At 41.4% G+C, this 22,564-nt stretch overlaps 1 protein-coding gene across 11 annotated transcripts in view; it reads right to left on the reverse strand.

Annotated features, from left to right (window-relative positions):
* The window catches only part of USP28 (ubiquitin specific peptidase 28), a 64,730-nt gene that overhangs the window by 23,851 nt on the left and 18,315 nt on the right, over positions 1 to 22,564 (reverse strand). For 7 of the 11 annotated variants that reach the window (XM_077893565.1, XM_077893568.1, XM_077893566.1 and 4 more), the window contains 9 exons: positions 20,885 to 20,962; positions 19,503 to 19,635; positions 11,048 to 11,153; positions 9,952 to 10,111; positions 5,043 to 5,129; positions 4,195 to 4,332; positions 3,292 to 3,365; positions 2,326 to 2,405; positions 755 to 903 (listed from right to left, as the gene is read on the reverse strand). In XM_077893565.1, coding sequence (XP_077749691.1) covers positions 755 to 903; positions 2,326 to 2,405; positions 3,292 to 3,365; positions 4,195 to 4,332; positions 5,043 to 5,129; positions 9,952 to 10,111; positions 11,048 to 11,153; positions 19,503 to 19,635; positions 20,885 to 20,953 — 996 coding nt within the window. In that variant the 5' untranslated portion in view covers positions 20,954 to 20,962. Of the gene's footprint in view, positions 1 to 397; positions 473 to 754; positions 904 to 2,325; positions 2,406 to 3,291; positions 3,366 to 4,194; positions 4,333 to 5,042; positions 5,130 to 9,951; positions 10,112 to 11,047; positions 11,154 to 19,502; positions 19,636 to 20,884; positions 20,963 to 22,564 lie in introns of those variants that run through there. The other 4 variants (XM_077893569.1, XM_077893567.1, XM_077893561.1 and 1 more) reach the window with 2 other exon arrangements.

The following is a 22,564-nucleotide window of genomic DNA, read 5'->3' on the forward strand; positions in this document are numbered from 1 at the left end:
TTGTGCCCCCCAAGCAGGTGTTAGGGGAAGCAGTAGCTCTCTCCTAGTGCTCACACTGCCCTGAACTCATGCCCTCGACAACGCTCACATCAATCAGGAAAAGCTCTGCTTTCTCCTATAGTAATGACTGAGTTAGACTCCCATAAGCCCACAGTTTTATTTCAAAATATATGAAAGGAGATCAAGCCAAGCTGTATGCTATTATCCACAGTTATGCTCCAAATTCACTCATTCTCAGGCATTAGTTTCTCTTGCTCTCCCCCTCTAACTTTCCCCCTTTCTTTCCAACCCACAAAAATAAATGAATATTAAATTTGAAAAAATTTTAAAGCAAAGGCAGAATTTACTATGAAGAACAGTAAATATTATAATAGGGAAAATATTCTAAATGGCATACCATAGGAGTTAATCACTGTACTTTTACCCTCCGAAAATATGGAGGCAGTGGGTTCTCCCTACTGGTACAGGTAGGCTTCAACAGAAAAAGAGAAACTTGATCATACTTAAAACATCAGAAGCAGCATACAACCTTTATATGATTAACTCAAATTCATACTTTCAGTAAAGAATTTATTTACTAAACACTCAGGCTGACTAATGCATATCAACTCACGAGAGACTTCAGGCTAGTTCGACATCTGGTAAGTGTACAGTTATTTAATATCTGATGGGAAGACAGTTTGCCAAAAAGCCTCAGCCCTACTTAACTGGCTCTGTCACTGGCACAGCAAATAAAAAAAAATATCCGACTTACCTCTTGTCCATACGTCACCGAATGATCGGAAGGAAGCAGCTCAATGTCACCCTCCACCATGGCCCCTTCCAAACATTCGTCTAAGTTGCGATAACCATTTACCTGAAGGGGATACTGGCCGAAGGTCTCATTGTTACAAAAGGGCTTTCCTAGGCAAAGAAACAGATTGCTTTTTTAAAGACCTCACTAGTATTATCTAAAGACTTTTTTTCTGGCACCGCACAGACAGTGTCTTCCTAATTTAGCAACTCACTGAGAAGCTTTAGAAGCGTCCTTCAGCCTGTATGGCAATTTCCAATGAACCGGTGGGTCCAGGCATTGACCATAAATAACTGCTACTGTCATAAAGGAAAGACCAGCAGACATTACGTGCCTCCTGATCAAAGACTACCCCACCTCTTGCAAATTAGTCTTGCCAAGAAAAGCCTTACCTGAATCTGGTCAAACTCTAGATCCAACTACCAATTTATAAAAAGAGAGGTAGAGAACAACGTGTTAAACTGTATCATAGATGTGCAAGTGGCGAAATTTCAGACTGTGGGGAATCTCAGAGAACAATCTGGTTTCTTAAGAAATCCATTTCAAGGGAGAAAGAGACTGGGGGCATAGCGCAGAGATTTTGATAAGAGACTTAAAAGACCAAGATTTTGATGAGACTTAAAAATCAACTAAATATAAATGATCCACATTTGGATCCTGAATAAAATAAATTGTAAAAATAACACATCACACCCCCCCCCGCCCCGTATATAAAATTATAAAACAACTTGGATACCTGAACACTGACTAGATATTTGATATTAAGTGCTATTTTTTTTGGAGTGAATAGTGGTATTGGGTTGTTATACAGAGAATATCAGAAGCGTAAGAGGAAAAAGGAGTTTGGGGATGTCTGGTCATGGACTAATGGTTGCTGAGTTCATGGGGTTTTTTAGAATGCTCTATCTGGAGATAAAAATTCTCCATTGTGAAAAAAAATTTACAATTACACATGCAGCTTTGATAAGTCTCTAAAATAGAGAAAGATCTTTGACAGTCTAACTCATCAAAACCTTTTGAGATTAAATATTACATTGGGGGACAACTGGGTGGCTCAGCGGTTGAGCGTCTGCCTTTAGCTCAAGGCATGATCCCAGAGTCCCGGGATCAAGTCCCACATCAGGCTTCCTGCATGGAGCCTGCTTCTTCCTCAGCCTATGTCTCTGCCTCTCTCTCTTTATGTCTCTCATGAATAAATAAAATCTTAAAAAAAAAAAAAAGTTTAAAAAAATAAAATAAAATAAATACTACATTGGAAGAAACAACACAGAAAATTGAATAGCATCACCAGGTCTGACATTAATACTAGGTTTGGGATGTGCAAAGTATACAATTTAATTAACAACTCTGAGATAAACACTATGCCCATTTTATAGATGAACAGACTGAGGATCCAAGCATTCACAGTTTGTCCATGTTACACACATACTAAGAGGTAGAACCATACCCATAAATGCCTGACTCAAAAGCCTTTTCGACGAATACAGATAGTCACACAAGTCTAGAACTAACATTTACAGCAGAGAATTTACCTTCACGAACCCCTTCAGTGAGGAAAGTACCGTAGAATAGCTGCACCATTGGATTTTCAGATTTGTTCCTGGGATTGCTGCTTTTAAGAAAAGGAAAACAGTTCTCTATCATTTGGATCAGATAAGCACTACACGAAACCTAACCACCATTCAAAAGCAAAAATAGTACATTTTCATCAACCTCCAAAGAGCCAAGTATGGTCCAAAAAGTAACAGGTTAGCTCAGTTTAAATACTCATTGAGCAAATATATAGGCATGAGAGCTGGCTGTGAGGAGCTGAAAGTCTAACGGGAGAGTCCTACATGCAGAGAAATACTTGTATCTGTATACATTCAACAAACGCATCTACGCCCAGTGACAGATGTATATAAATTCTAGAATAGGACAGAAGCAACAAGAATCCACCCTCTTTGCGCAGTTCTGCAAATAAACAGAAGTTTTCCCAGTAGTACAACAGAAATGGACAAGCCCACCTTAACATCTTAACATGTATATTTCTTTTATTTAGAGTTAAAACGATTTAGAAAATTTCTCGCCACCTACATTCAAAAGGGGATTCTTTGAATATTCTTTGCCCTGAATTTCACTTCTGAAGTTCATTTCAGTGACTGCAACGATTAAAGTTGATTTACCCGTCTTACACCGCCACGTTCACATCTAGGATTGGTTCGACCTTTTAACACATTGGGTAGTAGCACAGGCTATGATTTTACAAAGTTCAGGGTTATGGCCCTTTCAGTAAAAGGTGGCAGGTTAAGATGATTATCTGCATCTTCAGGGAGAAAAACCAAAGGCAAGGAGGATAAAAAAATGACAAGTATCTGAAATTTACCCCCTTGAAGTTTGGCAAAAAACCAGCAACTCCTACTTGAGAAGAGTAGTTGCCCTCCCTCCTTCAATGTCATAATTCTCATTGGACCACTGTGAGTAGAAAGGCTATACAAAAAAAAATCCTCAACACTCACTGAACATTAACAGCTAGCTGGAATGCGTCCTCTAGCCAATCCAGGAGCTTGTGTGTGAATTCACTCACATCTTGCTACAAGAGAGGCACAAATTGCATAAGAGTTAGACCCAGTACCATACTTAGGGACACAAAAATCTGCCCTAATCCTACCAATGATTAAGATTCTATTACTATGGAAGGATTTATTAAGGACAAGCAGCATGAAGAGACAAAGGAACACTGGAGGCCAGCTAACTGCAGAGATGAGCAGCCACTGACCAGCATGTGGCTACGAGATTGGAACACCACCAATTCCAGCCACGTCTATTTGTAACAACACACAAAATCTTCTAGGTAGGCCTTAAAAAAAATAAAAAATAAAAATAAAAGAATTTTTTAAAAAGGTCGGGAGAACAGAGCCTAATGCTGTAGAACAGGAGGAGGTCAGAATGGAGAAAGGACACTTTGATGAAACATTTTGAGTGTTCGATAGAACTGTAGGACCTTTGGATAATCAAAGGGAAAGTTAAATTTTATGAAGAAGGTGCTCCTCCAATAGTGATGGCTGTGTTTTCTAACAGAAGATAGAGAAAGGCAAGTACTAATGTCTAGGAGAGAGAAATAGCTCAGAACAGCTGCTCAACTTAGGGTCTAGATGATGCTGCAAATGGGATTTTTATCTGGGCCATTCTGAGGTCCAGGGGGAGTCACAGGGCTTTACTTTTGTCAGCAACCCTTTGCTCTGATTCACCGAGGTATCTTCTGACCTCCTCCTCTCTACTCCAACAGCCCCAGTCTGCTTCCTGTCCTGTGTAGTCACATTCAGAGCTGACCCGGAGTTACATTACTTGGATAGCAACAAGGTGTGACTTCAAACTTCACAGACTTTGAGGGAAACATGGGGATAACAGGCTTTTCGTACCTGCTGTTCCTCAGGTGATCGGAATGCTCCCTTTAAGAGATCCAGGGCTGCTGAAGGGTCTACAAATTTGCGATTTGATCCCATCATCAGAGCAAACAAGTACTGCAGCTCTTGCATAAACACGATATTTCTCTTTTCCTGTGGAGAAGATGGCAATGTGTGCTCTCACAACCCCCCATGTAGGAAATCAGAACGTATGAAAGAGAAAAGTTGTAAGAGATCCCTCCCTGACATTTACCTAGCTCTAGGTCAGTCAGGACACAGACTACCCCACAGGCCCTCTGATCCGGTCTGTGGAGGGGATTACCTTAAACTGAAATATCCATGTGGAAGCCAGGAGGGGAGTGCTGTCGGAAAGGCAAAATGCTTATTTTCTGAAGCTGCCCTCCCTCGCATTAGGAAAATGCATCCCCAAAGTGAGATCCTGGAGAGGGTTGGATCGCTGGCAGGAAGCCATGTCCTGTGGCGAGAGCTGACCGACCATAGGCTCTTCTAGAAGGGTCCAGGCCTCCAGCATTGGGTCACCCACTTTGCAACCCACGCCTGAGCGGGAGGGAAAGGAAAGGACACTACACGAACATTCTGTGACTTAGAATTTCTGAATCTCCTGCCCAGAGGCAGAAGAGCTGAGGCTGTCAGATGACTTGCCACTTTCTGGGAACTGTTCTCATTTTATTCCTACTTCATTTTCATTTCATGTCACAAAGAAGGAAAAAAGCCATCTGGAAATGAAAACAAATACTAGCACAAGCCAGAGGACATCACAGCTATCAGTGTGGGCCAGAACTTAAAAGCCTTTGGGATGAGAGGGACCAAACACGAGTGAGGACTTCTCCACACCAACTTACTGTGTGACTTGGACAGTTTTCGAGAACATTCTGTGGCAGACTGTAGCTGAGAACAAGTCTTCGAAATTCAGGCAGTTGAAAGAGAGACTGAAATAAAGAAAGAGATTCATAGCCTTGCTTTCAAGATAACTGCAGCAGAAAGATCTTTTACCTTGAAAGTGCATGTGACTGTCACCTGCTATTTCTACTGCTGCGACATCTGAGGGAATGATGGCTATGTGTACAAACTGAGCCAACGGAATAGTAATTCTTTAAGGAAAAAACCAGAAACATCACGGGTAACAGGAGGGATGGATTAACCAAGGTAAAGTTCATGTACACAATAGATCGTTATGTAGTCATTAAAATAACATTCCTGAAAAAAATATTTTCCTAAAATGAACTAGTACACGGCTGTGAAAGTGAATGCCCGAGAGCTTTAGGATCAACATGGAGAAATCTCAGAGCTATATCCTGTGTGTTGAGGGATGCATATAGCTGTGGTCTTATCTGTGGGGAAGGGAGGCTGTGACTGGAATGGGGACAGCAAGGCCTGGAGAGCACAGGGAACCCACCATTTATTTCTAAAGCTGGGTGCTGAGTGCAGCAATGTGGGCTACTCTCCACTCTTCGTCACAAGAACTACATTAAAAAAAAATTCAGTAGCAGTAATCTCTGGCTTATTTATAAAGCATACGTAATCCTACTATGAATATCTTCTGAAGATTAATGTTTGTAAAAATCCCTTGTATGAATAGAACTCCGCATCCCAACACACTCCTCAGACGAAAACCCCTCAGGAAAGACCCAGATGAACCACTCTGGAATGAACGTCCTGGGGAGACAACAGCCTCTGGCTTCCCTCCCACTCCCCCAGCGAGGCGGGGATTCCATCAGCAGGGTGAGCACACAACTGGGTGGTGCCTTTAGGATCAGGTCACACTGTTCCATCAACATGCTACCTGGAGTCAGGGCAAGACTGCTCTGCTCTCGACTTGATCTGCTCTCTCCTCTTCCCACCTCACCTGTGCCCTCCCACGTGGGGCCACTCTCACTCTGCTGACGTGGCCCTGACTCTTCCCAGAACTTATGCTCTGCCATGGGAAAACTGGCTTCACATTTCCAAGTCACTCCTCTCTACCTCCTCTCCTCGCCCAAATCTGGATTTCCCCAAAGACACCGCCATTCTTAAAAAACCTCCAAGTGTGAGCTGATTACATTTCCCAATCCAGTATCCACATGACACTCTGGTATCTGCTTCTTCTGTGTCACTTAATTCCATCCCCCTCCTCCACTCATCAAAGTTCAGAACTTCAGAAGAATCTTCGAATCCCCTCTCTTTCTTAACCATGCACATCCAAGGAGGAAGAAGTCACCTGGACTCTGGGGTGCTCCTTAGAACCACCTCCTCCTACTGTCCCTATCAAGTGCCCTCATGGGTCTCCCCTCACTGCTCACCTGGCTCATTGCACAAGGTCTCTCTGCCTCTAGGGCCTCCCCTGTACCACTTCACCTGCCACACAGGTTCCTGTCTTCCTAACAGGACTGAAATAAAGCTCCTGATTCACTGACACCTGCCATAGGTTAACAGCTCTTCTTCCTTCCCCAAGTCCTTTCTGTACCCAACCCAACAGGACACCCTGTTAGCTCTGCCCTCTGAATAAATCAAGAATGCACTTCCATGGCTACTAGCCAGATCCAGGCCAGCGTCACCTGCCCCATGGACAAGTCTGGCAGCCCCCTGCAACGTTCACTCCACCTGTCCCTCACCCCCTGCCCCCGTTCTGCACTCCTCACAGCAGCCACAGCGAGCCTTATAAGACACAAGTCAGAGTCACTCCTCTGCTCAGAGCCCTCAGTGACTCCCCAGCCTCACCTCCAGTGACTCTTCCCTCTGCTCCTAGCATCCCAGCCGCTCGAGCCTCCTGGATGCCCCAGGAGCACACCAAGCCTGCTCCGACCTTGGGGCCCGTGCTCTGGGGTTTCCCTCACCTGGAATGTTCTCCCCCAGAAGCTGCCGGCCTCACTCCCTCACCTCTTACATATCTGGCACCTGCTCCAACCTCATCCTCCTGGGCAAGGAGGCCTAACCTACCTTGCTGCGCCCTGCTCCAATCTCTCCTGCAGCAATTTTGCTTTGCCTTAACCTGCTCCTACTTCTATCACACCAATTGCAACCTAGCATGTTATATACATTTAGCTGCTTAATTAACTAGTTACTTCTGCAGTTTACTGCTCCTTGTCAGTCTTGCTTCACAAAAATTTAAGTTCCATAAGAGCAAGGCCCTGTCTTGGTTCTATTCATTCCTTTATCTTAAGGGCCTAGAATAGAGCTGGACATACAGTGAGTGTTCAACTGATATTTGGTGAAGGAACACAAGCACTTCCAGCCCGGGGACCCCTTGGCTATGCAAGCATCTTCTCTCTAGTGAGGCAGTCCTCTATTCCATCTCTACACCGGTATCTAAGGTCACACCCAGGATATGTCAATTCCTGAGACTTGGCCAATTCTCAGACCTCAAATTCAAAAACTCTGCTCTTGAACCATAACCTATCCTCTGGCAATACTGACCCAAGCACCCCCAGGACATCTGTTCTGTAACTTCATCAAGGACCCAAGCAAAAGGACGCTTCCTGTTCTCCCAAATCACTAGTCCTTCCTGTTTTCATTCCTCTCTCTCTCTCTCTCTCTAGCTTTGATTCCATGGTCTTTAACCATACTTCATTAACTCCTCAGACTTTCATCAAACCCAGGAAATTTAGGAAAACCTAAATTAAGTTTCATTTTCCACTGAAGAGTCTCAGAGTGCTGCTAAGAAGTCCTGAGGAAAACATGCCCTACTGACATCACTATGCATCTAAGGTCAACACACTCAAGTAGACATGCCGATTCTAGAAATCCCACTATTGTATCCTGGTGCCAATGGGTTTCCCCCTGACCACGGCAAGCCTCTTTTAACTTCCGAGTCCATCCTTTCTCCATGGCTTCAGAAAGTGGCTGCTCAGGTCACAAAGATGATGACTTTAAAGTACCTCAACTGTAGTCTGCAGCCCTCATCTTCCTTCCCCCCTCCCCTACCACTCTCCTGCCCCTTTCCTACTCAGGACCAAGCCCTCGCTGGGGGCTTTACATGCCCTCTGCCCAGGCTCACTCAAGAATCTTGCTCAGTGGTGACCTCTGCTCCTTTCAACATGCCCACAAGTGTGAAGGTTGAGGAGGCTGTGAATGCAGGTAAGGTGCTCAACCTCTCTACTCACCCCACAAAAGGAATGACCGATGTCTCTAATTCCACATTCCTTCTGACGTGCTATTCACAACACAAACACCAGTCATCTTTAAATAGAAGTGGCATCATTTCGCTTCTCTGCTCTAAACCTTCCAATGCTTTCCTACCTCATGTACAAATCTTAAGTCCCCATCATGACCCCCAGCACCCCCTCACCTCCACTACCTTTCTGATATTGTCACTGTCTGTTCCCCACCCTTGAGCACTCAGTTCTGTCTTCTTCCTATTTCTCAATACGTTAAGCAAGTTCTTGAACCTGGGCCTTTGTACTTGCTCTTCCCTCTGTCTGCAGGGTCCTTTCTGTAATTAGAGGACGCATTCCCTCACCTCCTCAGGCCTCTGAGCAAACACCCATCTGATCAGAAAGGCCTCCTTCTCCGTCCAGCTTCTCTACCCTCACTCATGTTTATGGCACTTCTCACCACCTGATACATATTTTACTCTCTGTCCCATTCTTTTCAAAGGAAACTCTAATAGAGCAATGGCTCTGATTTATTCATGCTGTTCCCTCAGTGCAAACACAGTGCCAGGCACAGTCAGCTGAATGAGTCCAGATCTGACGTGTGGAAGGGGAGGTCTCTGTTTCTGGCTGAGCAGCTGGGTAGATGTCAAATGCCGTGAAGGACAAGACTGGAGGGGCAGGATTATCTGCTGCTCTGTGGCCATGTTAAGTTTAAAGGCACCTGGGAGTTATTTCTAGAAACTCTCTCTAGAGCATTTCGTCCACTCCCTTGGCTTTATCACCATCTATATACTAAAGATTCCCAGAGCTGCATCTATAGTCCAGTTCTTATTACCAAATTACAGATTCATGTAGTTAACTGCCTACATGTTTCTTCACGTGACACACTGAAGGCAGCACAGGTAAAACTGAAATGAGATCCCACTCTTCACGCACACCCAAATATTCCTCTTCTGGCCTCAAACAGTACTATCACCCACCTGGTTCCTCAAACTAGAAACCCTGGAGTCTTTCTCAACTCTCAACCCTATATCCAACTGCCCCACCAATCCTGTAGATCTGATCTCCTACCTAACTCTAGAATGCTTGTATTTCTCTCCTTCCATGGCTACACACTTCTCTGTTGCAAGCCACCATCATTTCCTGCCCGGATATTTCTGACCGCATCCCAGCCAATGCTTTTTCCTTACAAACTCTTGCTTGCTCTGCTGCAACATGTGATTCAGTAAATGCTGATCCAAAATACCTATTCACCATCTTTACAACTACAGGATGTTCTGTTTTTAGTATTGCCCAATTTGGACACCAGAGCATCTAAATCCAAACACAGGAAATCAACCAAAACACAATAATACCATGAAGAAAATAACACACCCCAGTCTTACATATCTGTTTTCATTTTTTTAAGATATGTTTCTCACATTTCAGTTTAATAAATTACAAAATTGTTTCTGGAAGACACAGTTGTCTCTTAAAAATATCATACCTGAGGGGTACCTGGATGGCTCAGTCAGTTAAGCATCTGCCTTTGGCTCAAGTCATGATCTCAGGGTCCTGGGATGGAGCCCCGAGTTGGACTCTGCTCAGTAGGGAGTCTGCTTCTCCCTCTCCTTCTACCCCTTCCTCCCATTTGTGCTCTCTCTTTCAAATACATAAAATTTTTAAAGAAAAAAAATCATACCTGTATAACAGCACTAAACCAACACGTATTGCCAATATTCTTCAGCCCAACTGGCCACCCATCAACTCTCCTCCAGTCATTAGGATTGGGATTTTCTCCCCAGACTTCACAGCGTTTTCTCTTGGAGCGTTTAGTTTCTGCAGAGGCTGCCTCGTGCATCCTGTATGATGCCGTTACACCACGTATCCAAAAAGGAAAAAGTTAAGGAACAATGTATTATATATGCAGAATGTTGGTAATCTTTCATAGATAATTCAAAATGCCAGATAAACTATTTACTGACTGGGCTGGGTCATTGCTGGCTATACAGTAACTATAAAATTATAATGCAAGTGAAAAGTAAGGTTTAGACATAGATGTTAATCCTTCCATCAGAGATTACTACTTATAAGGCCCATGATGGAAGCGAGCTGATGCTCAAGACTATTTACGGCTACTGTATTGAAAGTTTTAGATTTCAGCAACAGTGCCTGATCTCAGACCTTGCCACTGAGAGAGGCAAGAGAGACACTCAACTAAAGATAAGAGCCTTTAAACTGCCTAGCACACAAAACCTGGCCTTATGTTTCCCTGAAAGAACAACTCAGTGGTGTGAGGGAATAAACATGTCCAGAAACTGACAGGCCACCACTGGAACTGGATGTTTACGAGCAATACCAGACAATCACCAAATTGGCACCAATTCAAAAAAGATATCCTTGGTCACTCCTGAGACAGGGTAGTTGAGTGATAACTTTCATTTTCAAAGACCTGACAACATGACCCTTGAAGTTTACAAAGGCTCTGGGTTTATAAAGGGAATATATAATGTTAGATGCTTGTACCAGGATGGGGTTTCTACCTCTGGCAATTGTAAACTACAAAAGCTTACAGACTTCTATTCAAAGACTCCCAGGTACTGTAAGACCCTTATCATATTTGGCTTTGCCAAAAAGTAAACTCAAGAGTAAGTAGCCTAATGTGAACTTAAATTATCCTCTAAAAGAAATTTCATTTGGATGCAAATAAAAGAGGTCGGCAGAATGGTCCTTCACAGCTCTTAACCTTTCCACCTACATGCTAATGTGGGGAGCTAATGACAAATTATAACAATAACCTGTTCAGATCTCTTCCATCAGCTTGAATTTTGGGGGATTCCAGTAGACTTAAAGCAATGGCAGCCTGAAGATCATCTTTGTTATCATGAGTAAGGTCTATCACTTCTGTAAGATAAATAGAAATTTAATTAGTCTACATGTAGGCACCAATGTCCTTCTGGCTGCATGGTAGGAAAAAAGGCAAAAACATTCACAAAACCTGATATGCTCCCTAGCTCTCACTACAGTGGCTCATCTGTGGAACAACTTTATCACTCTATGTCAAAGTCACACGTGTAACCCACAGTTATATGGCAAACTTAAGACGAGCCAATAAGCTGTGAAAATGCAATGAATACCCACTTCTGCACTCTTATTCCTGTATCTTGCAGGTTAAGTTGTCTCTTTACTTGTCATCATAAAATGTCAGCTAAGTATTGAACATTCAAGGTACAGATATTTTCAATCTCACACAAACTATTTTAGAGGATAGAGGACATACTCCCCAATTCATTTTATATAGCCTGCATAACACCTATCCCAAACCAGCCAAGAATAATAAGAGAAAGGAGAAACAACAAACTCACACACAATCACAGATGTAAAAAGAGAAACATGGTATTAGCAAATAAAATCCAATAATGTACCTCAAAAATCAGATATTAAGACCAAGTTGAGTTGACTGCAGAATGCAATACTGAGTTAACATGAGAAAACAGACCAGCAGGATATGCTTAGAGGAATCATCACCCTTACCAGATACAGAAAAAGTATTTAATAACAACATTCACCCACTATTCAGGAATAAAAACCCAAGCCAACTGAAAAGAAAAAAGAATATTCTTAGGCTTAGAAAAAGTAGCCATGAAAAGCTCACAGCAAACTTTATACTTAACTGTGAAAGGTAAAACCAAAGGTAAAACCACTTAAATCCAAGACTGTGGGGATCCCTGGGTGGCTCAGCGGCTGACCGCCTGCCTTCGGCCCAGGGCCTAATCCTGGAGTCCCAGGATCGAGTCCCCCATCGGGCTCTCTGCATGGAGCCTGCTTCTCCCTCTGCCTCTCTCTCTCATTAATAAATAAATAAAATCTTTTCAAAATAAAAAATAAAATAAAACCAAGACTGAGACAAAAATGTCTACCATCATGACTTTTATTCAGCAGGGTTCTGAATGTTCTGGCTAGTTCAGTAAGAAAATAAAAGAAACTAGGGGCGCCTGCCTAGGTGGCTTAGTCACTTAAGCGTCCAACTCTTGGTTTTGCTCAGGTCATGATCTTAAGGTCGTGGTATCAGGCCCTGCATCAAGCTCTGTGCTCTTCTCCCTCTGCCTCTACCCCTCTGTCATTTCTCTCTCAAATAAATAAATAAAACTTAAAAAAATATAGAGAAGGATCAGTAAATAAGAAACACAGCCGTCATAACTCACAGATAATAATCACCTATGGGGATCCCTGGGTGGCACAGCGGTTTGGCGCCTGCCTTTGGCCCAGGGCGCGATCCTGGAGACCCGGGATCGAATCCCACGTCGGGCTCCCGGTGCATGGAGCCTGCTTCTCCCTCTGCCTATGTCTCTGCCTCTCTCTCTCTCTCTCTGTGTGTGTGTGTGACTATCATAAATAAAAATAAAAAATTAAAAAAAAAATCACCTATGAAGGAAATCCAAAATAATCTACAGAAAATAGCTATAAATAATAAGAGGTGATGAGCTAAAAGATCAATGTACAAAAGTTAAGTGAACTTCTACATATAAGCAATGAAGAATATTTAATTTTAAAAAGGAAAAAAACTCAAAAAGAACACAAAACTGCAGTAATCAAGAGTGTATGCTTCTGGCATTAGAACAGGCATACAGATCAATGGAAAAAAAGAACTAAGAGTCCAGAAATAAACCCTCCTATTTATGGTCAATTGATTTTTTTTAAATGTACACAATCTGCGCACCACGGAGTCCAATGCAGAGCTTGAACTCACCATCCTGAGATCAAGACCTGAGCTGAGATCAGATGCTCAATTGACTGAGCCACACAGGTGCTCCAATGGCGAATTTATTTTTTTGACACAGGTGCCAAGACAATTCCACAGGGAAAAAATATCTCTTCGACAAATGGCACTGGGACAACTGGATAGTCACATGCAAAATAGTGACTTTTAACTCCTACCTCCCACCCTTTACAAAGATGAACTCAAAGTGAAACAGGCCCTCAAGATCAACTCTTAAAAGAAAACAGAGGTGCAAATTTTCATGATCTTGGATTACACAATGGTGTCTTAGAAATGATGACGACAGCCAAAGGCTGTCACTAATATTAATATTAATATTAAAATTATAATATAATATATACACATATATAATACCTTATATTATATAATTATAATTATAATATAGCTGATAATATTCTGAAAACACTAACAATTTTAAAGACATAAGAAGAGGGCAATGGGATGGGACTTGCTTCTTCGATATGACAAAATAGACTATACACGCAACACTATCTGTAACACAGTCATGCCAATTAAGCATCTAAGTCTATAGGAAAGACAAGGGACAGGAAAATCCATTGAAAAATAAAACAGGAAAACATTTTACATTGGCAATGGATAAACAACCACAGAAAAATAGATAAATTTGACATCATCAATACGAAAAACATTTAGGCTTCAAAGGACACCATCAAAAAAGTGAAAAGACAACTCACAGAATTTTTATAAATCATGTATCTGCTAAGACACCTATATATGGAATATGATTTAAAAACTCCTGCAACGGGATCCCTGGGTGGCGCAGCAGTTTGGCACCTGCCTTTGGCCCAGGGCGCGATCCTGGAGACCCGGGTCCCACGTAGGGCTCCCGGTGCATGGAGCCTGCTTCTCCCTCTAGGCAGAGGCTGTGTCTCTGCCTCTCTCTCTCTCTCTCTCTCTCTCTCTCTCTCTCTCTGTGACTATCATAAATAAATAAAAATTAAAAAAAAAAAAAGATTGAGGTTCATGCTCAGCCAAACCTTTAAAAAAATAAAATAAAATAAAAACTCCTGCAACACAATAAAAAAACAAATAGCCCTATATTAAAAATGGGCAAAGAATCTGAATAGATATTTCTCCAAAGAAGATATACAAATGGCCAATAAATACATGTAAAGATGCTCAACATCATTAGCCATTAAGGAAATGCAAATCAAAGCCACAATCAGGTATCAGTCTGCACCCATTACTATGGCTACTATCAAAAACAAAAAACAAAACAGGAAAAGTAACAAGTGTTGATAAGGATTTGGAGAAACTAGAACCCTTGTGTGCTGTTGACTACAAAATGGTACAATTGCTATGGAAGTTTGAAGAACTGAGTTTGGCAGTCTTTCAAAATGATAAACATAAAAAAAAATGATAAACATACAAAGCTTCAGGACACTGGACTTAGCAATGATTTCTTGGATATGAAACCAAAAGCCCCAGAACAAAAACAAAAACGGACAAATGGGACTAAATCAAACTTAAAAAATTTTTTATGCATGAAAGGTTACAGCCAATAGAATAAAAAAGCAACCTACAGAATGGGAGAAAATATTTGCCCATCAAATAGCTGATGAAAGGATTAATATCTAGAATATATAAAGAACTCCTACAACTCAGTAACAACAACAAAATAAAAATAACCCAATTAAAAAATAGGTAAAGGACTTGAATAGATGTTTCTCCAAAGATAACATGCAAATGGCCACCAAGCAGATGAAAAGATGTTCAATATCACTAATCATCAAAGAAACTGCAAACCGAAGCCACAATGAGGTATTACCGCAAACTCATCAGGATGACTATTAAAAAAAAAAAAAAATCAAAAAACACCATACAAAATAACTAGTGTTGGTGAAGATGTGGTGAAACTCTGGAATGCTTGTGCACCACTGGTGAGGTTGTAAAATGGTGCGGCAACTGCTCTGGAAAACAGTACTGAGGTTTGTCAAAGAAATAAAAATAGAGCCACCACATGAGCCAGCAATGTCACTTCTGGGTATGCATCCAAAAGAAATGAAAGCGGGGTCTCAAAGAGGTATTTACACACCCATGTTCACAGAAGCACTATTTCAAACAGCCAAGTAGTGAAAACAGCCCAAATATCCACCGATGAATAAATGGGTCAACAAAATGTAGTACATAGATACAACAGAGTACAATTCAGCCTTAAATAGGAAGGAAATTCTGACGTGTTACAATATGAACCTCGAGGACATCATGCTGCGTGAAGTAACTAGTCACAAAAGATTCCATTTAAAGGAGGTATTCATTCAGAGTAGTCAAAATCATACAAAGTGAAATGGTGGCTGCCAGGAGCTGAAGGGAGAAAGGAATGAGAAATTACTGTTGAATGGATACAGAATTTAGTTTTGCAAATGAAAAAGTTCTGGAGATAGATTTCACAACAATATGAATATATTTAACACTACTGAACTGTACATTTAAGAATGGCGAAGATGGTAGATTTTATATCATTTGTTTTTTACAACTAAGAAAGAGAATCCCAACTAATAAATTATGAAGTGATGATAGAATATTACCATTTTGAAATCTCCAATAAAATAAAGAATCTCAGCAATAAACACCAATGGCTGCAAAAAATAGTAGGTGGGGGATTTTATAAACAAATATAGCTGATAATATTCTGAACACACTAACAATTTTAAAGACATAAAAAGAGGGCAATGGGACAGAACTTGCTTCTTCGATAGACAAAACAGAAGATAGACTATACACGCAACACTATCTGTAACACAGTCATGCCAATTAAGCATCTAAGTCTATAGGAAAGACAAGGGACAGGAAAATCCATTGAAAAATAAAACAGGAATGAAATCAGCAAATTTCAGAACATGTAAAATATGACAGAACAAAGGATTTAATTTCTTTGGACCTTAAACTGCAAGAAAAAAGGGGGGATTATTGATAAAGAGTCTCTTAAAAGACATTCAAACATATTTAATGCTTTAATGTCATCTGAATCATTATTTTCACAAGCCAACTGCAAACATATTGTTACTGAGACAATCAGGGAGATTTCTACATTGGCATTTGAGCCAGATTAAGGAATTACTCATTTTTAAAGGGTGACAATGTTGCAGCTATGAAAGTAGTCCTCTTTTAGAAATATTAAAACAAGAAAGTTAAACACAGGACCGTTATATGACCCAGTAATCCCATTCATGGGTACATAACCCAAAGAATTAAAAACAGATACTCGTGGTGCCTGGGTGGCTCAGATGGTTAAGCATCTGCCTTCAGCTCAGGTCATGGTCCCAGTGTCCTGGGATAGAGTCTGGCTCCCTGCTCAGCAGGAAGGCTACCTCTCCCTCTCTTTCCCTCTGCCTTTGCCTCTCCCTTGCTTGTGGTCTCTCTGATACTCAATGAAATAGAATGGGAAGGGATCCCTGGGTGGCGCAGCAGTTTAGTGCCTGCCTTTGGCCCAGGGCACGATCCTGGAGACCCGGGATCGAATCCCACGTTGGGCTCCCGGTGCATGGAGCCTGCTTCTCCCTCTGCCTATGTCTCTGCCTCTTTCTCTCTCTCTCTCTGTGTGACTATCATAAATAAATAAAAATTAAAAAAAAAAAAGAATCTATTTAAAAAAAAAGAAAAAGAAATAGAATGGGAAACATGAAAATCCAATGTAACGCATAGCTGATACTACAGATCGTGGTCAAATAAAGCCTTCTTAATAAAAAGCACCAGGATAACTGAGTAGCTGTACGGGAGGGTAAGGGGAATGAGGAATCAAACCGTATCCTTACTATATGCCTTGCCCCCTCCCCCACTTTAAATAAGTTAAAGAATGTGAAAATCAAACCATCACAATTTTAATATCCTATGACTTCAGGGTATAGAAGGAGTTCTTAAAAAACACAAATCACAGAAAAAGACATAAATGTATCTACAATAAAATTTAGCTATTTAGTTATAATTTAGTACATCACCATAGTGTGAAAACACAAGTCACTGATAGGGAAAAGATGCATGCAACACACAAATCCAAAAGAATGGGTTATTATCACATATGTATAAGGTCAGTATCAAGAGATGTATCTTATTATCAGTAAGATAATATCAGGAATCAATTAGAAAAAAGCAAACAAATAGAAAAATTGAGGCAGAAGACACAAAGAAATCTCACAAACATGAATGGTCAGAAGGAAAAAGATGCTCAATCTCATTACCAATGTAAAAAAAAATTCACTGAAAATTCACAAGACGTTTTATATCAAAAATATGGGCAATGATTTTATAGACTAACAAGTTTGAGAGCAATAGTTATTGCCAAATCCTGTTAGTGGGATTGTAATAAATAGTTAAAAGAATCATTTTGGAAAATATTGCCCATAAAATTGAAGACAAGCGTATTTTACTACCCATCAATTACACTCCTAGGTACATACATTAAAGAAGCCCTTGCATACATGTAATAGAAACATGAATCAAATGGCTCACAGCAGCCTTTTTTATAATAGCAATAAATATATTAAAAAAAAGGAAACTACCCCAAGTCAATAAACAAATACATAAAATTGTAGCATATTCACCCATAAAATACTACACAGCAGTGAAAGTAGAGGAACTAGTTATAAACTTCAACAGAAATGAGTTTCAAAAAGAAAAATGTATAAATAAAATTTAAAAAGAAAAAAGGGGCAGCCCCGGTGGCCCAGTGGTTTAGCACCGCCTTCAGCCTGGGGTGTGATCCTGGAGATCCTGGATCGAGTCCCACATCAGGCTTCCTGCATGGAGCCTGCTTCTCCCTCTGCCTGTGTCTCTGCCTCTTTCTCTGAGTGTCTGTCATGAATAAATAAATAAAATTTTTAAAAAAATAGCCTTTAAAAAAAAAAAAGAAAAATGTTGGGATGCCTGGGTGCTTCAGTGGGTTAAATGTCTGACTTTTGGTTTTGGCTTGGTCACCATCTCAGAGCTGTGAGATGGAGCCCAATGTCGCGCTGCACACTCACCCAAGAGCTTGCTTGGGATTCCGTCTCCCTTTCCCTCTGCCCCTCCCCCCTCCCTCTCTAAAATAAACTTTAAAACTCTTTAAAAACAAAAAATGTTGATTGAAAAAAATCACTATTTGCACAAGGATACTCTTAGCAGCATTATTCAGAGTAGCTCAAAACTGCAAAAAGTCCAATTATCCATCAACTCCATCTGCCCTAGCTGATGGCTCCCTCCTCCTGGAAGTCTCCTTGGCTTTCAGAGTCCCATTCTCCCAGCTCTCCCAGCTCTCCTGGTCTTTCTCCCTGGACACTGTCCACACTGTCCACCTGCCCCGGCCTCTGATCACTGGGAGTGTCCAATGATTAGTCACTGAACCCATTCCCTCCCATGCACCCCCCAAAAGCTCACCCGGTCTCCTTCACATCCCAGTCACAGGTTTGATTCCAAGTCTTCTCTCTCTGCAGCCGGATCTCTCCCCTGAGCTGTATGCTTGGATCCCCACTGCCTTTCCGACACTCCACCTGATGTTTGGCAGGTGCCTCAAACTCAGCATTCTTTTCATCTGCCACCCATCTGCTCTAGCGGCAGTCATTCCCAGGGTGCTTAGTATAACTCCAGCATTTTCATTGCTTAGGAAAAAAAACCCTGCAGCTATCTTTAAGTCCTCTCTTTCTCATGCCACTTATTCCACGGTAAGCACAGCCCCTTCAGCAGGCGCCCCTCACCCTCCCCACCACTACCCCCTGGCCCATGCCACCAGAACCCGCAAAACCTCCTGACTGTCTGGGGCTCCCCGCTCTGACCCATGTTTCACGACCTCACCCCTGCAGTTCTGTTCTGAACAGAGCTGTCAGAATGACCTTTAGGAAATGGAAACCAGTGTTCCTCTGCTCCAAGATCTCCACTGGCTAGCCTCTAGCTAAAGGGAAAGCCAAGTGTGCATGAAGGCTCTGCAGGTCATGCCTCCTGGTCCCTCCACAGCCTCACCTCTTACCCACCAAAGCCTAAGCTCTGGCCTCCTTGCTGTCCTTGAGCAGATGGTGTATATATATCAGTCTTAGGACCTCACTGATTCACTCTCTCATCTCCCTTGTATCTTCTCAGAAGGCCCCACCTGGTAAAAATCCAATTACTGGTGCTCCTTTTTTCATTTCTTCCATTCCATCCTCTACTTTTCTCTATGGTATTCGTCATTTTTATAAGCTATATATCTTACCGACTTGTTGATCCCTTCTGTGAGAAAATAAGCTACGTGAAAACTGGGGTTCTTATGCTTCTGTTTATTTCCAGTGCCATACAGAGTGCTTAGCACATAGTAGGTACTCATTAAATAAATGCAGAATGAATGAATGAATGAATCCATGTAATTGCTTAGCATTGTGCCTAACAGATAATGATGGTCCAATAATTAGCTATTATTAGCATTATTCTGAAAGAGTTGATGTATTGATAGGAAATACACATATTTTCTGCTAGTTCACAGCAGGACTAAGACAGCATATACCTACTTGCTAATACTTCTTTGTTGGCAGCACTCCCCTCTACTTCAGATGGTTCTGTAGCAACTGTGTCCTGACTGGGCTCTTTAACTCTTTCCTCAGTGAGAAGGCTGACGGCTTGGGTGATGTCACCATTACTGGCCTAAAGAAAGGGAAAAACAGAAATTTCAAAAGTAAAGCACCACAGCATTTAAAATAAATGGTGAGTTTGTTTTTTGGTTTAACTCCTTACTACCCAAGTGACTGAGTATGTCAGGGCGTAATTCTAGGGTAGAAAGTCGAAGAAAGACAGTATGGTGTTGGATAGTGAGTGTACCATGCTCAAAGCATATACCAAACTCCTGGTTACAAGAGGGTTGTTGCTGCGCCCTGATTTCCCACAATAAGCAAACAAGAATGAAATCTTGCTGGAGATTTGTTCTCACCACTCTGGATGCTACTACTGCCAATTTCACAGACTAGCTAAGGCATGATGTGTCGAAAGCAGGTCGGCAATGAAAACAGAGATTCTAAATGAAGTCAGCCTCTTCAATAAACATGCCAAGCAGTTACCATATTCCAGGGTGGTGACTGTATTTCTATTTGTTTTTAATTTTTAATAGGACAGGGACGCCTGGGTGGCTCAGTGGTTGAGCATCTGCCTTCAGCTCAGGTCATGATCCCAGAGTCCCGGGATCGAGTCCCACATTGGGCTCCCTGCAGGGAGCCAGCTTCTCCCTCTGCCTGTGTCTCTGCCTCTGTGTGTCTCTCATGAAAAAATAAATAAAATCTTAAAAAAAAAAAAAAAACTTTGTATTAGGACAACCTTCTAACATATACAGTGGTAGAGGCAGAGGGAATGTCTAACTGAACTCCAGGCACCCATCACTTGGCTTCAACAATTATCAAGTTATAGTTAGTCTGGTTTTAACTATTCTATCCTGTTTAACCTCTCTCAGACATTTTTTTTCTCTCTCTCAGACATTTTGAAGCAAATCCTAAGCATCTCATCAGTACATCAGAATGTACCTTTTCAAAAACATAACCCACAATGCTATTACCACACTTCAACAGTGTTTTAATATCAAATCACCAGCTCAAATTTGCCTAACTCAAAGATTTTTTTTTTTAGCGTGTTTGAGTCAGGATCCACATAAAGGCTACAATGTAATTGGCTGATATATTTCTTAAATCTCTTCTGACCTGTGGGGTCCCCCCAAGTTGAGTCTCCCACCCCCAACTTCCCCCAAACCTTATAATTGACATATTGAAGATACTGGGTCATCTGTCCTGTAGAGATTCTGTTCCTATATGCACTTTCATTTTGGCATAAAAATAGCTTGCCCTGACAGAACTATGATATTGGACAACTGTTTTAAAGCCTGTTGGCTAACAGCGGCCTTGAAACTAACCTTCAGAGCTTCATGAAGAAAGGAGGGGTCCTGAATGCCTGTGATTTCTCTTAGTTGGTTTAACAGCATTTGGCAGCTCTGTATTTGAGAAACAAAAAAAAACACACACAGGTCAGTCAGAAAGCGAACCTGGATACATTTAAAGAACTTTAGTACAAGCCACCTGGCTAATCAGGCCTAAGACTTGAGTATTTTATTTTAAGGAACTGACGAGCTCCAAACAAGAAGGTACTGTCAGACACATTCTAAAATGCCAAATCTTGGAGTGCCTGAGTGGTTCAGTCCATAGAGGATCTGGCTCTTGGTTTCAGCTTGGGTCACAATCTCAGGGTTGTGGGAACGAGCCCCACATTGGGCCCTGCACTCGGTACAGAGTCTGCTTGGGATTCTCTCTCCTTCTCGCATCCCCAACCCCTTATCCCTGGTTGTGTGCTCTCTCAAACAAAAAATAAATAAAATCTTTTAAAAATAAATAAATAAAATGCCAAATCTATTACTTTTTTAATAGCTTAATCATGAGGGACACCTGGGTGGCTCAGTGGTTGAGCATCTGCCTTTGGCTCAGGTCGTGATCCCAGTTCCCTGGGATAGAGTCGTGCATCAGGCTCCCGGCAGGGAGCCGGCTCCTCCCTCTGCCTATGTCTCTGCCTCTTATGAATAAATAAATAAATAATCTTTAAAAAACAAATAAAAGCTTAATCATAAAAAAATGCTTTGGCGCCTGTGGAAAAAATATGAACAATAAAACTAGTAAGTATATAAAATATTTAAATGTAATATTTAGCCCTTGTAGTAGCTGAAAGTGCCTGAGGTTTTTTTCTTTCTGAGTAACACATAACTAGGTCATATAAGGAGTCCAGGGAATTTGCATGGATGTGAAGATGTGCTATTTTAAGCTTCACTGCACATGCCATTTTTGTGTGTCATTTTTCACTGACAATAAATTTCTAATCACATAATTAACAAATGATACCACCGACATCATATTTAAAACTACAGGTTTGATTGCTTAAAAATAAGCACGGACAAAACTAAGATTTTCTGAATTATACTAAAAATTCCAGAAGGAATAAAAAATGGAATACTTTCTCTTCGTTAATCTGAATCATGGAAAAACCTATCTTGTTAACTTTCAGCTACCACAAGATCAGTGTATAACCCCTTTGCAGCTCTCAAGTCTTTAGTGGAACATTTCCATCGTGTTTTGCACAGAACATCTTTTTTTTTTTTTCTTTTTTACAAGCAAGCTCAATGTAAATATAAAAAATTGGCTGGCCCAATTCTTTTAGATGATTATTGAAAACAAAATAGTTCAGGGGGCGCCTGGTGGCTCAGTGGGTTACACATCTGCCTTCGGCTCAGGTCATGATCTTAGGGTCCTGGGATCGAGCCTGGAGTTGGGCTCCTTGCTTTGTAGGGAGCCTGCTTCTCCCTCTCCCTCTGCTGCAACCCCTGCTTATACTCTCTCTCTCTCTCTCAAATAATTATTTTTTAAAAAAGAAAAATAGTTCAAGTTTGAGAGGAAATCAAATTTATAAACATGCCTAAGGTTATTCTAGAATTAAGCTCCAATTCAATCCTTGATGCTTCTCATCAACTACCTTTCAGTGAGTGATACACAGTCCATGTTCACTGTCAGCTGTAACAGAAATAGGATCCTATGTTTTTCAACAGCTGAGG

Source organism: Canis aureus, chromosome 3 (genome assembly GCF_053574225.1).
Source record: "Canis aureus isolate CA01 chromosome 3, VMU_Caureus_v.1.0, whole genome shotgun sequence".
NCBI classification, from domain to species: domain Eukaryota; kingdom Metazoa; phylum Chordata; class Mammalia; order Carnivora; family Canidae; genus Canis; species Canis aureus.